The following is a 22,037-nucleotide window of genomic DNA, read 5'->3' as shown; positions in this document are numbered from 1 at the left end:
GTACAGTCACTCCATAATAAAGCATTTTCACACAGAACCTTCTCCTAAACTGCCTTATGCCTCAGGTGTTATGTGTACAGTCACTCCATAAAAAAGCATTTTCACAGAGAACCTTCTCCTAAACAGCCTCACGTCTGAGGTGTTGTGTGTACAGTCACTCCATAAAAAAGCATTTTCACAGAGAACCTTCTCCTAAACTGCCTTACGCCTCAGGTGTTGTGTGTACAGTCACTCCATAAGAAAGCATTTTCACAGAGAACCTTCTCCTAAACTGCCTCACATCTGAGGTGTTGAATGTACAGTCACTCCATAACAAAGCATTTTCACAGAGAACAGTCTCCTAAACTGCCTCACATCTGAGGTGTTGAAAGTACAGTCACTCCATAAGAAAGCATTTTCACAGAGAACCTTCTCCTAAATTGCCTCACGTCTGACGCATTAAGTGTACAGTCACTCCATAAGGAAGCATTTTCACAGAGAACTGTCTCCTAAACTGACTCACGTCTCAGGTGTTGTGTGTTCAGTCACTCTGTTAGAAAGCATTTTCACAAAGGACATTCTCCAATACTGAAAATGTCAGAACAAATTTAAAAGTAACTATTCTTACCAGGAGTTTGGGGACTGCGACAGCACAGGCATTAAGCTCACTTGCACTATAATTTCCCAACCTAACAAACATTTGCAAATTTGCAACCGAGCAGAATGTAATAGTAAACACTGTGCTGTCATAAAAGCCTATGAACTCTTAAGTGATGATCCTTAAAAAAGTACCATTCACAAAATAGTACTTACTAAGTCATCTTTGACAGCCTACCTACATAACAGTGGGGTAACTATGCACATCGAAAAAATATGAAAGGAAAACATGATCAAAAAACAAAAACTGCTGCAAACTAATAAAAATTCAATGAAAAACACCAAACGTCGAGAAAAAAAACTTTTATAAAAATAGCAAAGCTTTCGGATTACTACCCTTCTTCAATACTAATACAAACATTAAATGAAACAATCAACTTTAAATAGGAGTCAATCATCACATGACTGCAGCCAATTAATCATGTGACAAGCATACATATTAAAAGTATAAGAATAAAGGAATATGTTTATAAAATAACGTTCAAAACATGAGAAAATTAATATAAATATCTAAATCTATATACATAAGAAGCACAACGAATATATATATATATATATATATATATATATATATATATATATATATATATACACACATAAAAAAACTATTAGTTAAAATACATGTATCTAACAGCACAACTTAGTCCGTTGCAACTTAACAAGAACAGGTTTCAGGGTGACAGCAGTATTCAAACCAGGAAAATGGTAAGCCACTAAAAATCCATTCATATTCTTTAATCTCTAAAGATTATTGGCATCTCCACCCCTAATGGATACGTATAACATGTCTATCACCCTAAATCTAAACCTGTGAATAGCACCATGAGTATTTATGTGTTTATATAAAGCATTTTTTTCATTATTCCTTGTAATTTCAGATTTATGTTCGATGATATGTTCTTTTAATTTTCTTGTAGTTTTTCCACGTAGAAGGAGGGACAAACAGTGCAAGTGGCTAAATAAACCACATTCACACTAGTACAAGTAGCTGTTAGATTAAATTTATAAACTCTCCCAGCAGTCGGATGAGGAGAAGAATCACTGGTATTAACTAGGATATCTATACAACATGTACAACTGATGCAAGTAAAAATACCATGTCGAAATGTAGTATAAAGATTACGACTACCTCCAAAATCCTTATAGCACAGTTTACTTTTCAAAGTTCTCATATTTCTATACGAAAAATATGGTCTGCAATCCAAAACATTCCTGATCTCCGCTGATGCCATCAGAACAACCCAGTTATTTTCTATGATGTGTTTAACTGACTGTGTCCTGATATTATATGTAGTAACATACCTAATATCCTAGTTGCATTTACTCTATCCTTATTTAACTCTGGGGTAGGTTTATCCAATAGTGATAAAATTGGTCTAAGTGTTGTCCTTCTGTCCTTCATGATATTAGCTTTCAAATCTAACAGTAAATTAGAGTCATAGCCACTACTTAGGAATTCACTCATTTCATCAAGCTGTGTGAGAAAACGTGAATCATCGGTGTTTAGCCTACTAGCCCTACTAAATTGTGCTGTTACTATTCCTTTAAAAACATGTGGAGCGTGCATACTATTCCTATGTATGTATCTACCAGCATGTACCTCTTTTTTATATATGCTAGTATGTAACAACCCTTCATTCAATTCAACCTTCAGATCTAAAAATGCCACATGGCTATCTGAAAACTCCATTTTAAATTTCAAAAAAGTAGTTGTAGTATTTAAATAATCAATATAATCAGATAATTCAGTAGAGGACCCTTTCCAAATCAAAAAACAATCATCTACAAAGCGTTGCTAAAAACACACATTACTATTCAAATAATTATAATTACTACAAACATATGTCGTTTCCCATTGATGTAAAACTAAATTAGCATATGTGTTAGCTACTGATGTGCCCATGGCTACACCAGTAAGCTGCAAATAAAACTGTTTGTCAAAAAGAAAAATATTATTAGTTAAAACTATATCGAATAAAGAACAAATGTTCTCCACGTCTCGTTGGTAATGAAGCCTGTAAAGTTAGAAACTCCCTAACAGATTCAATGCCATAGTCATTAGGTATAACTGTGAAAAGAGATGAAATGTCCAAAGTTACAAAAAGAAAATCCCCCTTCTGCAAGCCCGTAGTGTGTAGACTTAAACCAATTTCTTAACTTGATAACAAAGTCTGTGGCGTCTTTTAAGACATTATTACACCGTAATAAAAAAGGGTGTAGCTGTTTTTGCAAATAAACAGAAATAGGCTCTGTTATCCAGCCATTACCAGACACTATCTGTCTCATGGGGGGGTTACATAATGATTTATGTATCTTTGGTAGCCCGTACAGTTGTGGAATAATCAGGCAAGATACAGTAAAGAAATGGAATAAATCCAAATCAATATCCCCACTAGTCTGTAATTCATAGATCATCATGTTCACTACACTAATACATTTCTTAACATCATTAGGGGTAATGTATTTAAACGCATTTCCTTCCTCAAGTAGAGTAGTCATGGATAGTATACATTTATCCCAATCCAAGACTACCACTGCACCTCCTTTATCTGCTTGTTTGATAACAATGTTGTCAGTTTCTAATGCTAAGAATTCATCGTAACTTAGATTATAACACTTCATCTTTATATTATCAGAATATAATTTCCTTAATTCAGTTTCACATAAGGCATGGTACGCAGTAAGAACAGGAACACTAAGAGGTATAAATGGGGGATTTTCTTTTCGTAACTTTGGACATTTCATCTCCAATGAGACATGTGGAGAACATTTGTTCTTTATTAGATATAGTTTTAACTAATAATATTTTTCTTTTTGATAAACAGTTTTATTTGCAGCTTACTGGTGTAGCCATGGGCACATCAGTAGCTAACACATATGCTAATTTAGTTTTACATCAATAGGAAACAACATATGTTTGTAGTAATTTTAATTCTTTGAATAGTAATGTGTGTTTTTATCAACGCTTTGTAGATGATTGTTTTTTGATTTGGAAAGGGTCCTCTACTGAATTATCTGATTATATTGATTATTTAAATACTACAACTACTTTTTTGAAATTTAAAATGGAGTTTTCAGATAGCCATGTGATCTGAAGGCTGAATTGAATGAAGGATTGTTACATACTAGCATATATAAAAAAGAGGTACATGCTGGTAGATACATACATAGGAATAGTATGCATGCTCCACATGTTTTTAAAGGAATAGTAACAGCACAATTTAGTAGGGCTAGTAGGCTAAACACCGATGATTCACGTTTTCTCACACAGCTTGATGAAATGAGTGAATTCCTAAGTAGTGGCTATGACTCTAATTTACTGTTAGATTTGAAAGCTATCATGAAGGACAGAAGGACAACACTTAGACCAATTTTATCACTATTGGATGAACCTACCCCAGAGTTAAATAAGGACAGAGTAAATGCAACTAGGATTAGGTATGTTACTACATATAATATCAGGACACAGTCAGTTAAACACATCATAGAAAATAACTGGGTTGTTCTGATGGCATCAGCGGAGATCAGGAATGTTTTGGATTGCAGACCATATTTTTCGTATAGAAATATGAGAACTTTGAAAAGTAAACTGTGCTATAAGGATTTCAGAGGTAGTCGTAATCTTTATACTACATTTCGACATGGTATTTTTACTTGCATCAGTTGTACATGTTGTATAGATATCCTAGTTAATACCAGTGATTCTTTTCCTCATCCGACTACTGGGAGAGTTTATAAATTTAATCTAACAGCTACTTGTACTAGTGTGAATGTGGTTTATTTAGCCACTTGCACTGTTTGTCCCTCCTTCTATGTGGGGAAAACTACGAGAAAATTAAAAGAACGTATCATCGAACATAAATCTGAAATTACAAGGAATAACGAAAAAAATGCTTTATATAAACACATAAATACTCATGGTGCTAGTCACAGGTTTAGATTTAGGGTGATAGACATGTTATATGTATCCATTAGGGGTGAAGATGCCAATAATCTTTAGAGATTAAAGAATATGAATGGATTTTTAGGTTAGCGGCTGACCGTTTTCCTGGTTTGAATACTGCTGTCACCCTGAAACCTGTTCTTAAGTTGCAACGGACCAAGTTGTGCTGTTAGATACATGTATTTTAACTAATAGTTTTTTATGTGTGTATATATATATATATATATATATATATATATATATATATATATATATATTCATTGTGCTTCTTATGTATATAGATTTAGGTATTTATATTAATTTTATCATGTTTTGAACGTTATTTTATAAACATATTCCTTTATATTTCTTATATCTTTAATATGTATGCTTGTCACATGATTAATTGGCAGCAGTCATGTGATGATTGACTCCTATTTAAAGTTGATTGTTTCATTTAATGTTTGTATTAATATTGAAGAAGGGTAGTAATCCGAAAGCTTTGCTATTTTTATAAAAGTTTTTTTCTCGACGTTTGGTGTTTTTCAAGGAAAACATGATGCCAGGAAAAACTGAGGGGAGAACAGATCCTAAAAACCACATAACTCTCCTTCCTTCTGAATGAAAAGATTGCAGCTCTCTCTTCTACCACTGCTTGGCCTTGACTATGCCAGTTTCAAGCACAAAATGCAGTTATGTCCATGGTGTAATGACCCTGAATCTCATTTACACAGACATCAAAAAACAACAAACACTCCAGTTGGGTGAAGAATCTTTCCAATGGGATACCCCCATCTGTCTGACGATAGCAGCACAAGCCAGACCTGAACCCCATCATGGACAGCAGTGACAAGGCCCTGCTGTAGAACAGAATCCATGACTGCTTCTTAGAAGATGGGTAAGAAATGTGGAAAATAATCCACTGCCAAGTACCAAAGGTTCACCTACAACACTCTATACTGTCCCAGTTTCTCTGAAAAATGTTCCTGAAAATAAAGGTAAAGAAGGACTAATAGGAGTACTGCAGAGAATGTCAGCTAGTTTTACATCAACAAGAAATCAGGAACCAGTTCTGATGGCAGGAGGGTCACGTCTTATGGACGGTTTTCTTTTTGAGGAGACTGTGCATTTGTGTGAGAGTACTGATGGTACTTACCATAACGTAAGATGTTCACACTGAAAAAATAAAATTATTAGTATTGCAGGGCACACACGAAATGAATGGAATGGTACTAGCCAGATCTTAGAGCAGTCAGATGTCCCTAGGGGGCACGTGGTTACCTCTCACATTATTTATTTATTTTTATTTTAGTTTACATTTGTTGACCGGGATAGTCTAACTGGATTTCTGTCCATTTTCAGTAGGGTCCCGGGGAGATAAGCTCCAAGAGATTGATTACTAGACTACTAAACATACAGGTACTAGTTGTTATACAGTTAAATACTACAAATTTTAAACAGTTCAGGAATCTTCACAGTTTACACAAAAAACATGTTATAAGCATTAGATAATATAGTTTAGACTTTATGTACAAGACTTCATTAGTAACTAGAAAGTAATTGTTAAACAAATACATACTTCAAGTTTGAACAGTTCAGCAATGCTCACAGTTTAAACAATACTTGTTGCCTGCTTTAGGTAGGATGCTTTAGAATTATATGCAGAAGAATTTAACTAGGTATTTAAATTATCTCTATTAGGATAAGATATGTTTTTGCCAAGGACAGGCCTTGATCTAAAAAGACAACAGATAGAGCAGGAATTAGGTCTTAAGAGAGGGCATTTGGGATATAGTACGAGACTAGTCTGGATTTGTACAGGGACATAACCAATGAGTTTTAAGATAGAGTTTCAGATTGTGTTTAAAAAGTGTAAATGAAGACAGTGATGTAAGTTCATGGAGTAGTTGGTTCCAATACTTTCCAACTGCATTTGAGAACAGAGCATCTCCTGCCATGTTATTAGATTTACATGTTAATACAAGTAGTTTATTAGATGAGCGTAAAGTTGAAAGGTTCTTATATTGGGTAATGAGGCTAGCAAGTATTGGGGTATTGGTAGGTTGGAAAAGGGTTTTGTGCGCAATGGTGAGTTGCTTAAAGTGAATCTGATTCAGAAGCTCTAACCAACCTAATTGTTTTAGATTATGGCAGTGATGGGTCCTAAAGGAGGAAGCAGTAGCAAATCTGGCAATACAAGTGTAAGCGTTGGCTAGCTTGTTAAGGTTATTTTTTGACAAGTTAGCATATATGGAAGAAGCATAAAGAAGTCTGGAGATAAGGTGGGAATAGGCAATAGTGGTTTTGGCTAGTGGGGAGAGAAAGGGTTTTATCCTACAGAGGCAGCCTTGTTTCCTGTTGACAGTTTTTATGGTATTTTTGATACGGGGTTCAAAGTTCAGGTTATCAATGGTTACCCCTAGAAGTTTAGTTGTTGGATTGGGAGATATGAGTGTAACATTATTGGATAAGTTAATTGGGAGTGATTTATGGGTAGGAGTGAAGAGGAGGAGTTTGTTGTTTGGAGGGGGGGGGGTTCAAGAGGAGGCAGCATTGTAGAAACCAATTTTCTGTTTTATTGAACATTGTCTGAGTTAGAGTCTGTAGTTGGGATTGAGATTTAGCTGAGCAGATTATTGTCGAATCATCTGCGTATTGTAGACAGTTAGTTAAAGAAATAGCTAGGTTGAGGTCATTGATAAATATTGAGAAAATTATGACCATTAGTCAGAACTTCAGCCAAAAGAGACCGCACAAACCATGCCATTTGCTGTTTTTATTGAGTTCTGGCACCTAAGACATCAAAGGATGTCACCAAAAACTTATTCCTAAGGGTTAGCCTGGGCATCTAATCCATCTAAAGATGTCGTCTTTCAACAGCTCTTAGCAGAAGAGGAGTAAAAGCGCACACACACACACACACACACACACACACGCATACATATATACATGCACGCAAACACACACACACACCCTCACACAAACACACACACATATATACATGCACGCAAATACACACACACACACATACATGCACGCAAACACATACAGACACACACGCACATGCATACATACATGCAAGCAAACACACATACATGCACGCAAACACATACACACACACATACATGCATACACAGACACACACACATGCACACACAGACATGCATGCATACATGCACGCAAACACACACAAATACATTCACGCAAACACATACAGACACACACACATGCATATACACACACACACACACACACACAGACATGCATACATACAGGCAAACACACACACACACATGCATGCAAACACATACGGACACACACACACATGCACACACACACACACAGACATGCATGCATACATGCACGCAGGCACACACACACATATACATGCACGCAAACACATACAGACACACACATACACACATGCATACACACACACAGACATGCATACATACATACAGGCACACACACACACACGCAAACACATACAGACACACACACACACATATGCACACAAACACAGACATGCATGCATACATGCACACAGACACACACACACATATACATGCATGCAAACACATACAGACACACACACACACATGCATACATACATGCAGGCAAACCCACACACATGCATGCACGCAAACACATACAGACACACACACACACACACATGCAGACACACAGACACACACACACAGACATGCATGCATACATGCACGCAAACACACACACACACATACATGCACGTAAACACATACAGACTCACACACACACACACACACATATGCATACATACATGAAGGCAAACACACATACATGCACGCAAACACATACAGACACATACACACACACAGGTTTTCAGAAAGGCCCTTGTCTTTAGACAAGGATATGAGTGAAGCCTGCCTCTAGCTTTGTTTCTTGTATCTGGTAAATGTGTTGGGAGCAACAATACTTATAATGACCATCACAAGCTACAAGTTCTGTCACACGTCACAAGCTCCCAGTTTTCATTAATAATTTCACTGGTAAATACTAGGCTAGTTGCCCTTACAGGCCATTTTAATCCTTGCTGATTTCCTCAAAAGTGAGAATGAAACCCTGTACCTTGTGTCTGTGAGGTAAACATCTTAACCACTATGCCAGCCCTATCCATTCTGTAGCAGGACCTCTAAACATGTGGCACTCTTAAGAGTTCCTTAAAAACATATGGTACTGTTTTACCAGTCCTACATATGACCTCAACTGGAACACATTCTGCAGTCTAGGTGCCTGCAGTACACCCTATGACTATCGTATAACCAGAACATTACAATTATTGACAGTCACATATAACCGAACCCAGTTCTCCTTTTGAAAAATGCAGACTTGTCTCTCTTTTGATGTTAACATATACTCGTCTTTCAGGTATGTGACTTTTTATAACTTGTACATCTTTTCATAATTCTTCTTTTCACCACGTTAACACCTTGGTGGCACACCTCTCAACCTCTTAAGAGGAAGAAATCTAGACAAAGCCATAAATAAAAGTGGGACAAAGGCCCAAAAATAGGGACTCTTTTTTAAATATTGCTCTTGCAAACATAGAAAGTTGATAGAACAGGTTTGGCATTAGCATGACTTTTCTGAAGGGTATGAAGTCTGAAACGCAAATGTCCATCATTATTTTCTAACTTTAATCTTTAATGATTTGCCAGAAAATCACAATTCTATGAAAAACAGACCAAAATATGGGGCAAAAATCTGGACATTCTACAAAAGTCTGTACAGTTGAGAGGTATGCCTGGTGGGTCTGCATAATGGACCCACCAAACAGCAGATCCATACCCAACTTTGAAAAATAACCTACTACTAAAGCAACACTTTATGCCTGTTAACTGATAAGAACATCTTACAAGTTTCTTTTACTTTCATTTGCTCATGTCTGTGTCATAGTAATTTCTTAAAATTGCTCTTCTCAGCCATGGATGTGAAAATGTTTTTCACTGCCTGTAGCAGATACGACACCATCTTCAGTATTGGCTAACAGAAGCTTTGAAATAACTGCTGTATAGACATCCCATGACTTATTTTTCTTCAGTACCGGTACTGTGGGAGAACACCATTCCGCTCTTTACTTAAGATTATGACAGAATGTTCAACCTATTCAGTTCACTTCCCACTTCATAAATTAAAGCATAAGGCACACTTACTTCATTTAATTTTGGACAATTTTTTTTTCTAGTTTATTTCTTATCTTTTTGTCTTTTAGTTTTCTGATGTTATTAAGTAAAAATGTCCATAAACTCTGCCAATATGCATGACAACTATTCATCTATAATGAGTATTTAATTTTTACTAAAATCCACTTATTCAACCTCTTCCACATAATTCACTTTTCAGCTGTGTCATGCTGGGGTCTACTATGAATAACCACATCGCATTTAATCAACACACAATTATTCAAACCCAAAACATCTAAAATCTTGGGAGTGTCACTCACTAATCAGTGAGTAGTGAATAAACACTTCCATCTATTCAGACAAATTTGATCTTTATGCATAGTTGGATTTTGGCACTTGAGTAACCATTAAACACAATTGTTTCATAGTTATAGTAGCCGGGGATACCCTAGAAATATCAGATGTGGCTCAGTGTGGTGTTAGTGGGTTGCCTGATCACAAAAGGGTAGAGTTTTGAGAGGTCAAAGACATTCTGTGATCAGTTTTATTTTGGATGTTTTGAATTTTTTGATGTACTGAATTTTGGAATGCTGCTATGAATCACTTCAGTTTCCATTCCTTTGCATTCTGGTAATTCGACACACGCTCATGTATGTATGCATGTATCAGCTCTGAGATCACATAAATTTGAAGGAGAAACTGAAGAAAAATGCAGTGCTGACGTCCTCACTCCTCGCATAGTCTGCCATGACAGTTTACTGTTTTGTTTTGGGTTTAATGCTCTGAGCGATGACCACCTATCCAGTAACAAGCAGTAGGGCTCCCATCAAACACAGACTCAACATTTAAACCTTGCAGCCATTTGTTACTAGTACACTCTAAAGTTATAAGATTTTCAGCTGCTCAAGTCTTCATACTTTATTTTGCATACTGTTACTTATAAGAATGATTTTCCTCCTTTTAATAGAAATATTTGACAAAACCGACCCTGAAGCTAATTTCAAAATATTTAACACTTACTGCTTCTGGAATAATCTGAGTAACATCTCAATCAGTTTCATTCAGAAATACAACACTAAACACAAACCATATAATGTTCATTTTCTGCATTTGCATCTGTTTTGCCTGATCACCCCGCATCCACTGTTTTGTACACAAGCAGCAATTAGTATTTACAATCCTGAATCCTACATTTTGTCACTCACTTTCTTCCCGCTACTTTCCCAACTGTACAGTCTCTCAATGTACCCTTTTTATTGCACTTTCTACAGTCTTTTTGTCATAACAATACATCTCAGGTCTGCGTGGCTGCTTGCCATTTGTAAAATGTGCTTGTTCTTTAAGGAGAATTAACAGACAACCCATTAATACCATATTGAGCCTTGTCTCATAATTCTCTGGCTGCTATAACTATGGAAACCATTGTTTAATGATTACTTAAGTATCTAAGCTTCCTTAGAAAGCAATTTATTTTAAACACATTTACCACATATGGTACAACATAGCAATCTCTTAGTGCATCAATGAATCCTTTTCCAGGTGAGCAGTTCTCCATTCCTTAATACAGCTTTGCCAGGTACTCCAAAATACTTTCATATATAATATGACTTCTTTGGGGAAGATAAGGATTTTAGATTTGCATGTTTCTGTAAAGTTTTTACAATTTATTTGAATGACTTTGTAAATGGTTTTAATAGTACTGTCAAACTACACACCTGTTTATAATGTCTGCTGTTCATAACCTTTAACACCACTGGTGTTTTGTTACCCTCTGGAGTGTCGTTTACTAAACAATGTAGCACTACTCTTTCAATAGGAATTGTTCAAGCTTCTCTAGTAGCAACTAAGAAAGAGTCAAACCTATTAAAATACCTCAGACTACTGAGAATGACGACAAATAGATTACTTCAGTTTCTAGGTAGCATTCTCTTTTAAAACACTTTTACAAAACTTACTGGTCATGTAATATGTGAAAGTTTCTGCATTTGGTTTTACTCAACTAATAAAGTCAGCTTTTGCTAAGAGACAAATGACTGCCCCTTTTATTTTGTTTAAATAATTACAATGTACTTGAAATATTTTCACACACATCTTTTATATATATATATATATATATATATATATATATATATATATATATATATATATATATATATAAAATACACACACACACATATATATATATATATATATATATATGTATTGGGTGGGCGTTCGAAAAACATGCGTAAATGGGCGTGCCTTCGTTGAAGGTTGAACGTCGAGCTGGCACCTCGGCATTCGTGAAAATCTACTGCAATCATTAGCGGACTGGAGTTCCACTGTGGCGACCCCTAACCGGGAAAAGCCGAAAGACAAACAGATATATATATATATATATATATATATATATATATATGTGTGTGTGTGTGCGCGTGTATATATAAGATGTGTGTGTGTAAAAATTGTTTTATTTAGTCCTTATATTGTTTGCTATGCTTCAAAGATTCACTCTTTGCGCTCATTTCAACACCTGACCATTCACTTGCCCCTTTTTAAGAGATATTACGTTTTGCAATTTTAATGTGAATACTAACTTTGAACACTGTTATAATGATTCAAACAACCAATAAAACCTTTAAATGGAAGCTTTTCGTTAGTACTGCTCTATCAAATCACTATCTTTATTAATTCTGCTAAGCGGAGACAACACCTAGACTCAATGTAAATTCATCGCACCATTTAACTACTGTAAGTCTTGTGATAAGTGAAGACCATTGTCTAATAAATGTATGCTGCATATACAATGACTATTGCAATATCTGGCCATTAATAAATTATTTTACCATTGATACATTGCTTTAATCGTAATCTTGTATTTATTGTCTTGTAAATTTATTGACACTGTTGCTCAAACATTGCAATTTGCATTCATGAAAGGCAAAACTTTGTGCCTTAAAGTCATTTTATGATTACAAAAGTCATTTTCTGTTAATGAAAGATCACATTTAGAACATTTTTATCAGTACTACACTCATACAGCAATGACGGTTGCCATTTTAGTCAGCATAACGTTTCTCATCATCTCCATTCGATGTCCTCTACAAAGTTTACAGCCAACTTCTGCTGCTTCTTACTCATTCCCTCCAGTACAGCCCTTTGGAGTGTGTACCTTTAACTCCCAGTGGGTGTGGCTTCAGCCTTTAAAAATGAAGTTATTACCTTAGAGTTCTAACAAGCAGTCATTGACAGAGGCCATATAGCAATACAGTTGTATTTGCCATCATGTATGCTTCAAGATAAAATATTCTGATACCTTGTATATAGTATGGTTTTGGAATTATTAATGCAAATATGAACAGGCAATATTTGACGCCTAGAGGCGCAGTAGGCAGTAACTGCAGAAATGCCTGGAGACGTCACTCGGCTGTAATGAGTTCAAACTAGTTCTTCTACACTAAAATAGTTTCTTGTATATATGCTAACACATACAGTCACAATAACACATTAATAAATTCAAAGAAACTGCTACTATTAAATGTACCTCTTATGTACAGTGTTGGCTGTGAAGCTGACATATGAAGCCAGAACATACACACATTCATACTGCACACGTGTAAAACAGTTCATACAGTACAAACCTTTTATGGAAGACAAACTATACTAGCTGTTAGTTAACTAAAACACACATATAATCTATTTTGTAATGAAACAGCAAGCATGTATAGGGCACTCATCTTTCCAGAAAACCACATCACTGTGGGTTTTGAGTAATCTGGATGATGGTTCTTAGGAAGGTTATGTGTATGCCACATATATCTTAGAGGAATAACATGGCATTTACAATGACAAATTTCAGGTAAACAGTCAACTCCTGTAACAGTAACAAATAAAGTGCCCCATGTTCCCTTAAGGAGTGACACAAAATAAGTAAAATATTGTCAAAGAAAGCTGCAGCTCTGATAACAATTACTAGACACTCTGAATTTGGCCCAGCAAAGAAAGCTTTGCATTGTATATTTTTGAAGAGGTAAGATGCCTTTGATATTTCTGAAGGACTGAGGTTCCCACACAATTTGCCACATGTGGTATATATTAAAGGTACTGACAACATGCAAGTACAGCTAAAAGAATGAGAAAAGTGGGGCTCTGCTATTAACATCTTCATTAAGAAATTTGTTTATAGCTTTGTTTAATGTAAAGACGCAAATGACACAACTAACTACTCCAAGGCGTCCTTAATGAAGGAAACATGTTTTCATCTCATTGATGTTTTACTGATGAAAATTACTCCCTGGTGTTACAAAATCATATTATCATGTGAACATCTTGGGAATGACTTACTTGCATGTAAGCAGCCGCAAATACTTAGAAATAACGCCATACTGGTGTTTCACCACCCAGAAAATGAAAGACAGTTATTTCTAATTTGTAGCAATTTATAAAATTCTGGTACGTAGAAATGAACATATACTCCACAAAATGATCCACTCATTTGCTTTCCTAAAAAGAAACAGGGAAATGCTTACATTTTTGATTACTGAATATGACATCATCTGGCAGTTTAGATACATTGCATTTTATGCACAGATCCCCGAAAAGGGGATTTCAGTGCTTCTGAATTTCAGAACCGGACACTAGTACATAAGTGTTAACATAATAAAACTCCAGATTTATCCTGTAATTGGTCATTCTATGATCAGTGCTTTATACCAATAAACTAACTAACTAAACAAAAAAAAAAAACAATACAAACAAACAAATCAGGTAGTTGCACTGATAACAAGAGACTAATTTTTAAACATTCCATTAACAGTTAGCTCTGTAGGACTGCATAAGGTAATTGCTTACACACACACACACACACACACACACACACACACACACACACACACACACAAACACACATACCACTGCATAACATAATTGCAATGCCACACATCTTAGCATCCTTCTTATATGTTCTAGGAATCCTCAACAACATTAAGAAATATGGCAACCATTGGCTCGACCCCCAAGAAGTTAACTTTCCCTACAAAAAATACATGGAAGGTTTCCAAATTTTCAGCAAAAAAATGTAATGCTCCTTACTTTGCTGCAAAAGTGAGTGATTCAAGAAAAAAACTCCTCACCATAGCTTATCATCTAGTAATACCCTCTAAAGACCCCAACCTGCCACTCTACCTTATGTCATTCACAACTCACAACTACAGTGCTAGGTCTCACTGTTTGCTGCTTTTTGCCTGCAACACTAGTTGTGTGGTCTGTTTTGTCAGGATCTGAAAGGCAGGCCACACTCAGGTTTTTTGTTTCTATTTAACCATTTGATTGCTATCAGTGTTCTTCACTAACTTTTTACAGCACTCTGCAAAAAAAAAAAAAAAAAAACACTGACAGCAATCTGTTTATCCCATTGAATATCATAATACCCATAGCAAAAGGTAACAGTTTTGAAATAGTAAGAATGAATTTGTGAAAACGGGGATGCTAAGACTGCTGTGTCTCACAGCAACTCCTTTTCTCTACAATATGGTGTTCTTGAGGTATACATAGAGGGGATGTGGAGGGGGCACAGTCTTGCCCCTCTACAAAACCTAAAGTTAAAGGGGGGCAACGATTGGCCACATGCATTGTTCTTAAATTTCATGGTTTTGTTTCATAATTCCGGGACTCACAAATATGGGTTTTGGGATTACAATAAGGAGCCAAAGCGATAACTTGTCTTGTGAAACACTTAACACTTAAGGAGATGACATACTAAGGGCAGTTCCCACCACTGCTGAAAGAATTCTACATTCTCATCTTGAACTAAACCCAGGGATCATGTCAGTTGCCCTGCTAGACAGGGGTCCAGGGAAGTAAATATTCTGGGAAGAAATAGCCAGGGAATTGTTATGGCTAGGCTTGTATAGGCCCTAGGGCCAATAGCCTAGTACCAACCTATGAACCTATAAAGAGATGACCTAAACAGAAACATAGCTTCAAACCCTATTTTATCAGTTCAAATTCTCAAACAGCAAGAGGTTCACACGTTCAATTCTCAGCTGGAGTGCCTTCTGTGTGGAGTCTGCATCTCCTCCCCGCGGTCGAGTGGCATTTGAAAGACATGCATAGAATGGGCGTGCCTTCGTTGAAGGTTGGGCATCGAGCTGGCACCTCGGCACCCATAAAAAATCTACTGCCAATCATTAGCGGACCGGAGTTCCGCTGTAGCGACCCCTAACCGGGAAAAGCCGAAAGAAGAAGAAGAACTGGAATTCTCAAAAGAAATGTCTACAGTCTCCTGTCTGACAATCTGCAATTTACAGAGTAATACAGGCACAATGGATGTTTTAGTAAAACATGCTTTGGGGAAGTTTGCTCTCAGGAATTAGACTCGAACCATGCCATCAAACTGAAGGCCACACTCTTTACTGATAATCCCTTCCACTAAAAATGTCCCAACTCCTGAATTTCCCACCCAGAAAAGGAATTTCTGTTGATGTAGTTGCCTTTCTTTTTCAAACATTGGCTAAGCAATATCAAAAATCCACCAGAAAAAAGGCTCCTAGGCTAGCTGCCTTTGTGGGCCATTTTAAGTATAGCCAACTCCCCTTTTTTGTGTTCGAATTAACCTATCCTGTCCCATTTGGTTAGAGACTGGTCTTACCCATCCCATGGTTGATAATTATATATTACCCCTAATGAGAATAATAGAAGAGTTGAAGGGACCCTTGCATGGGATAAAGCACTTAGGCGCTGCCCCTGACCATTTGTAGTGCAGGGGCAGTCCTGGGGTAAACTTTCTGTGCCTCATTCACAGATCCAATTTGCACTTGAATATGAACAAGGATGAACTTTGTTTTATGTGGATGGGGAGTCTGTTTCAGAACAATGATATCCTTAGCAAGATACACCTGTCCCTCGAAACCACTCTGTTGGATGTTGCAAACGAGGTTTAGATCCCTAGATAGACTATTTCAGATGCCATTTGACTTGCTGATGTGCAGTATTGGTTTAGAAGTTGCCTTGTATGCCAGACACAGGTCACCTCTTGGCACTCTGTAGGATACTGAGTATAGTGATAGAGTTTTGAGTTGGTCAGTGTAGGACATGTTGTTTAGGTCTTGTATCCTTTTAGTAAGGTATCTCATTGGGCATTCCAGCTGTTGCATGTGTTTGCACAGATACATGCCAAAGGGAGCATTATAGTCAGTGAATGGCCTAATGAGGGCTGAATAAAGGGGATCAGTAACATTCCTAGATCCAGACACTCTGTTTATAAGCTGTGCAATGTAGAAGGCCTTTCTTACAACAATGGACACATATTGGCCAAAAGTTAGGTCACTGTCCACATAAGTTCCTAAATCTTGAACAACTGGGTCAACTTTTAGGGGTGTATTGTCAATGTAGTAGTTCCACTGGGTAGATGACTTCCCAAAGTATACATTAATGCATTTTACTGCATTTAGTTTCAGTCCATGATTTTGGCACCAGTTATTTATTTGTGACAATCGTTCTTGAAGAATGGGTAAGTGATCTGGGGATTCAATGACTACTCTTAGATTGCAGTCATCTGCCAGAACCCTTTAGTATTAGCTTTTACTTCAGAAAAGGAGATGCTAAACAGGAGAGGTCCCAGCAGAGAACCCGGAGTGACTTCACTGGAGACTGGTCTCTTTGTGGAGGTAACTTCCCCTATTTTGATTTCCTGCATTCTATCAGTGGACCAGTTGGCAATCCTGTGAGTGACACAGAGGTATATTCCCAGTTTATGTTTATTTAAATCAGTGGAATTCTTTAAAAATTAGAGTCTATACTGGTAACCATTTGAAATGTCAGGACCCACTAGAGCAAGTCAACGAAATATGGACACTGAATGGTCAAAAGAAAGAACTAATATATACTAAGCCCAAGGTGCCATTTCTCAGAATATTCCCTTTTCTCTCTGTGAGGTATGGCATTCTCAGAGATGGTATATATAATTTCAAGGCCTGTGGGGTGCATGGGCCCCCCCTTCAAAAAGAAGTTTCAAGGAGAATAGCGATCTTTGAAATTTGATTTTCTCTGTTTTTGGTCTTTTTTATGGCTTTTCAGCACTTGGCTTGTTGAGTGCCAACAGGGAGGCATCTACATCACCTCTAAAATTAATGTTCAGAACCATCAGGATCACTCTAATCCTTCTAATTCTTAGAGTGTTACACTCACCCCTCCTCTTACCACTGCTCTAAGAACAAACTAAGCAGTCCTACCAACACAACACAACACACTGCCACAACAGATTTGCTGAAAGAGGACACCCATCAGCAAAATAGTATTTTGTCCGGATTACCTTAAAACGTCCCTTATGGATATAGCATGTATATGTATATAAAATACACACACATATAGATATAGGTGTGTGCGTGTGTCTGCATAACTCTCTCTCTATATAAATATCTAGATACACACACACACACACATATATATATATATATATATATATATAAAATACACACACATATAGATATAGGTGTGTGCGTGTGTCTGCATAACTCTCTCTCTATATAAATATCTAGATACACACACACACACACACACATATATATATATATATGCCTACTTGAAAACACCGACACGCCAAAACACTGACGACGAGAGCACCGAGACCGGAAGATCGACAACTGAGATGACCGGCAGTTTAAAAGCCCATTGCTGAGAACACCAACATGTTAAGGTAAGTGTGCGATAGTGACAGACTTTAGGGTTAGGGGGTGGGTTAAGTGAGTTAGGGTTAGGGCCCAGGTTAGGTGAGTGTGCGATAGTGATGGACTTGAGGGTTAGGGGCGGATTAAGTGAGTTAGGGTTAGGGTGCGGGTAAGGTAAGTGTGTGATAGTGACGGACCTTAGGGTTAGGGATTGGGTTAAGGTTAGTGCATAGATAGTTGTGTATGTAAGGTTTAGTGTAGGTTTGTAAGGTTTTTGGTGTGATTGTGTTGTGTGTGTGTTTTTCGGAAAAGGTATTTGTTTTGTTTTTTTGATTGTCGGGATTGTGGTTTGTCGGGCATGTTAAGTTTTGTGCTTTTAAACTGTCGGTTATCTCAGTTGTCGATTTTCCGGTCTTGGTGTTCTCATCTGTGTTTTGGCATGTCAGGTTTTTCAAGTAGACCCATACAATAATATCATACACATATAGCTATAAATCTGTGTGTGTATATGTCTGTATCTCTCTCTCTATATACATATAAATGTATTATACACATTTATAGCTATAGGTGTGTGTGTGCATGTATATCTGCATCTAGGTGTGTGTGTGTATGTATATCTGCATCTCTCTGTGTGTATATATATATATATATATATATATATATATATATATATAAATAAATACATTATACACACATATAGACATAGGTGTGCCTGTGTGTATGTATATATACATACACACACACACACACACACACACACACACACATGCACATAATGTGGTTATTGTGTAGTGTAACACCACCCTCCGAGATGTGCAGTTATAAACCACACCCACATTCCCGGTCAGAGAACTTTTAATTAACTAAAGAGTAACAAACACTTTTGGAAACAGAGCTGGAGTGCTACCTGTTAAAAAAATAAAATGCAACATACACACGTTTTGTGGCTGGACCCCCTTATACACATTCTAGGTTGCTACACACAAGGTGCTTGAAAAGTGATTCTCTTTACTTAGTGTATGCTGTGTCCATGTAAACTTCTTGGTGCAGTCTTTACATGAAATGTATTGCTGTATGCTGTGCAAATCAGTGATTCTACAGGTGGAGGGATGAGGAATGTTACTATTTTATTTATCAACTTTCCAGATTTTCGCAGACTTTATATCCTTCAGAAAAAGCATGCTAAAGCAAAACCCAGTTCTATCAACTTTCTAAGTTTACAACAGCAATATTGACTGAGACTGTTAGCTTGTATGTAAAAAAAAAAATTGGCTTCTACATGAACGATTTGGCCCGTTGGCCTTATGTGAAAGTGAGTAAAAAATGCTTCTGGTAAACTGTATTCAGACATTTAAGTCTCCTTATCCCTATGTTGTTAAACTGTACAGCAAACATAATAAAGATTTTGGTTTACACATTCTCTTTATTATAACGTGTTGAGTACTGATATGGTTATTGTGACACCTGGTACACATGTGTAGAACATGCAGACAAATGGGTTACAGCAACAGGACAAACGAATGTAATGTGTTATGCTGTATATCCGTACATACTTGTCAAAACATTACGGCAAATGTATTCTATAACTTATATGAATGAATGCATGCCATGGCATTCATTGACAGCCTCTATGTCAATGATGCCCTTATCACCTGAAAAATCAACATTCGGGCTAAGAAAGCCAAATCCCACTAGCTACAGATATTCCAGGGTGCAGGCGTTTCTGACCTTGTCAGTACAGCACAAGTGGATTGTTGCGGTGTACTTGAGAAATTAAAATCAGGCCTGATGTTCACAAACATTAAGATGCCGGCAAAATACCCCAAATATTATCCAAACCAAAGGCTGAAAAGGTCACACAGACTTTACTGGCACAATCACACATGGACAGAAATGTAAAAAAAAAAAAAAAAAATTATTTGTATATATATATAATGTATATAAATATATATATTATATATATATATATTTAGTTATATGCACACACAGACATATATATTACACACACACATACACGCACAGATATATTATATATATTTACATATATATGTATATATACACACAGACACACACACACACACACACACATATATATATTAATTTACTCAGATTCATATAAATAGCAGTTGTTTAGAACAGCCACAAATGTTAACAGAATCACTTCTGCTACATGATTTCCTTTCCTTTATATAAACAGGACGGTTCTCAGGAAACTGACTACGTTAGCTGCTGCTGCTGTTAACATGCTACTACCATGCTTAGTTTTATAAAATTTTTAAGTTTTTTTTCCTTTTCTTTTTATGAGGAGGGTATGAAGTTGTAACAATTCTGTGATCTCTTTTCCTGTCCATAGCATGTTATCACATAGATGTGTATCAGTCTATGCGTATCTGTTATGTGTTGGGGGTGGTGCTGCTTTATACAAAAGGTACTCAAACTGTACTACACTGAATATGACTTGCTACACTGAAAAGCCCAAGTGAGTACTAAAGGCTGTGTAAACCAAGACCTCACTGGACATCACACAGTATATTACAACAGTGGCACTGGACATCACTCAGTATATTATAAAGGCGAGAGCAGACATCATACGGTATATTATAACGGTGTCAGTACTGCACATCCTGTAGTACATTATAATGGTGGCACTGGACATTACATAGTTTAATACAATGGCGATATTAGACATCACATGATATATTACAGTGGGGACACTGAACACCTTATAGTACATTACAGTGGTGTCGGTGTTGGACATCACAGTACATTACAAAGGTGGCACTGGATACTACATAGTTTAGTACAACAGCAAAACTGGACATCCCATTAAATAATACAAAGTTGCACTTGACATCACATACATAGTATATTACAAATGTAGCACTGGACATTACGCAGTTTAATACAGTGGTGACACTGAACATCACATACTATATTACAAAGTGGCACTGGACATCACATAGTATGGTACAATGGTGACACTGGTCATCACACAGTATATTACAAAGTATGGCAGTGGACTCACCCATAGGGATTACTGGGGTCCTTTGCATCGCACATATCAGCGTGTCCATTGCAAACACAGCGTCCTCCAATGCTAATGTCCTTGATGCTGTAGTAATACTAGAAAGAAAATAAGGGGAAAAAAGCAAGATCATACAGTACTCTTATAATCTTCTTCAAATTCTAAGATTTAGTCAACACAACAACCTGAAAAATAACAGAGCAGATAATACTGCAATGTCTGTGAAGAATTCTATCACATAAAAACAAACTGGAGACCACAGAGTTCATAAGCATGCATGTAAATAAATGAATATATATGCACACAAACATGTACATCCAGATAATGGACAGGATTCAGAAAGGCTTACTGTAAGGGGAAGTCTTAACATGGCATTTTTTTACATAGAGGTAAGCCTTTCTGATTCTTTGACTATCCTAATGCTGAGATTTCCCCTCATGGGGACCTCAGTGCAGAGGGTGATCTCTCTGGCAGAGATGCAGTCTTTGGGAGCAGGTAATGTACTCAGCCATGTGGTGCCCACCAGAAATGTCAGGGGCTCCTGATTTGCTCAGTTGAGAGGTTCACAAAATCTCTGAGCCATGAAAAAAGTCACTGTTGGAGGAAATAAAATGAAAACAAAGTGGTCAGCCATCCACTGCTACGGG

General features: G+C 36.8%; 1 protein-coding gene across 1 annotated transcript in view; it reads right to left on the bottom strand.

Moving 5' to 3' along the window:
- The window catches only part of LAMA5 (laminin subunit alpha 5), a 1,615,491-nt gene that overhangs the window by 1,162,101 nt on the left and 431,353 nt on the right, over window positions 1-22,037 (bottom strand). Inside the window, exon 6 of the mRNA XM_044090412.1 lies at window positions 21,391-21,488. Within this exon, the coding sequence (XP_043946347.1) occupies window positions 21,391-21,488 (98 nt within the window). The remainder of the gene's footprint in view (window positions 1-21,390; window positions 21,489-22,037) is intronic.

This window comes from Protopterus annectens, chromosome 12.part0 (assembly GCF_019279795.1).
Source record: "Protopterus annectens isolate FY-2018-M chromosome 12.part0, PAN1.0, whole genome shotgun sequence".
NCBI lineage: Eukaryota > Metazoa > Chordata > Ceratodontiformes > Protopteridae > Protopterus > Protopterus annectens.
Note: the sequence above shows the minus strand (reverse complement) of the source record. Positions and strands in the feature narration are given on the sequence as shown.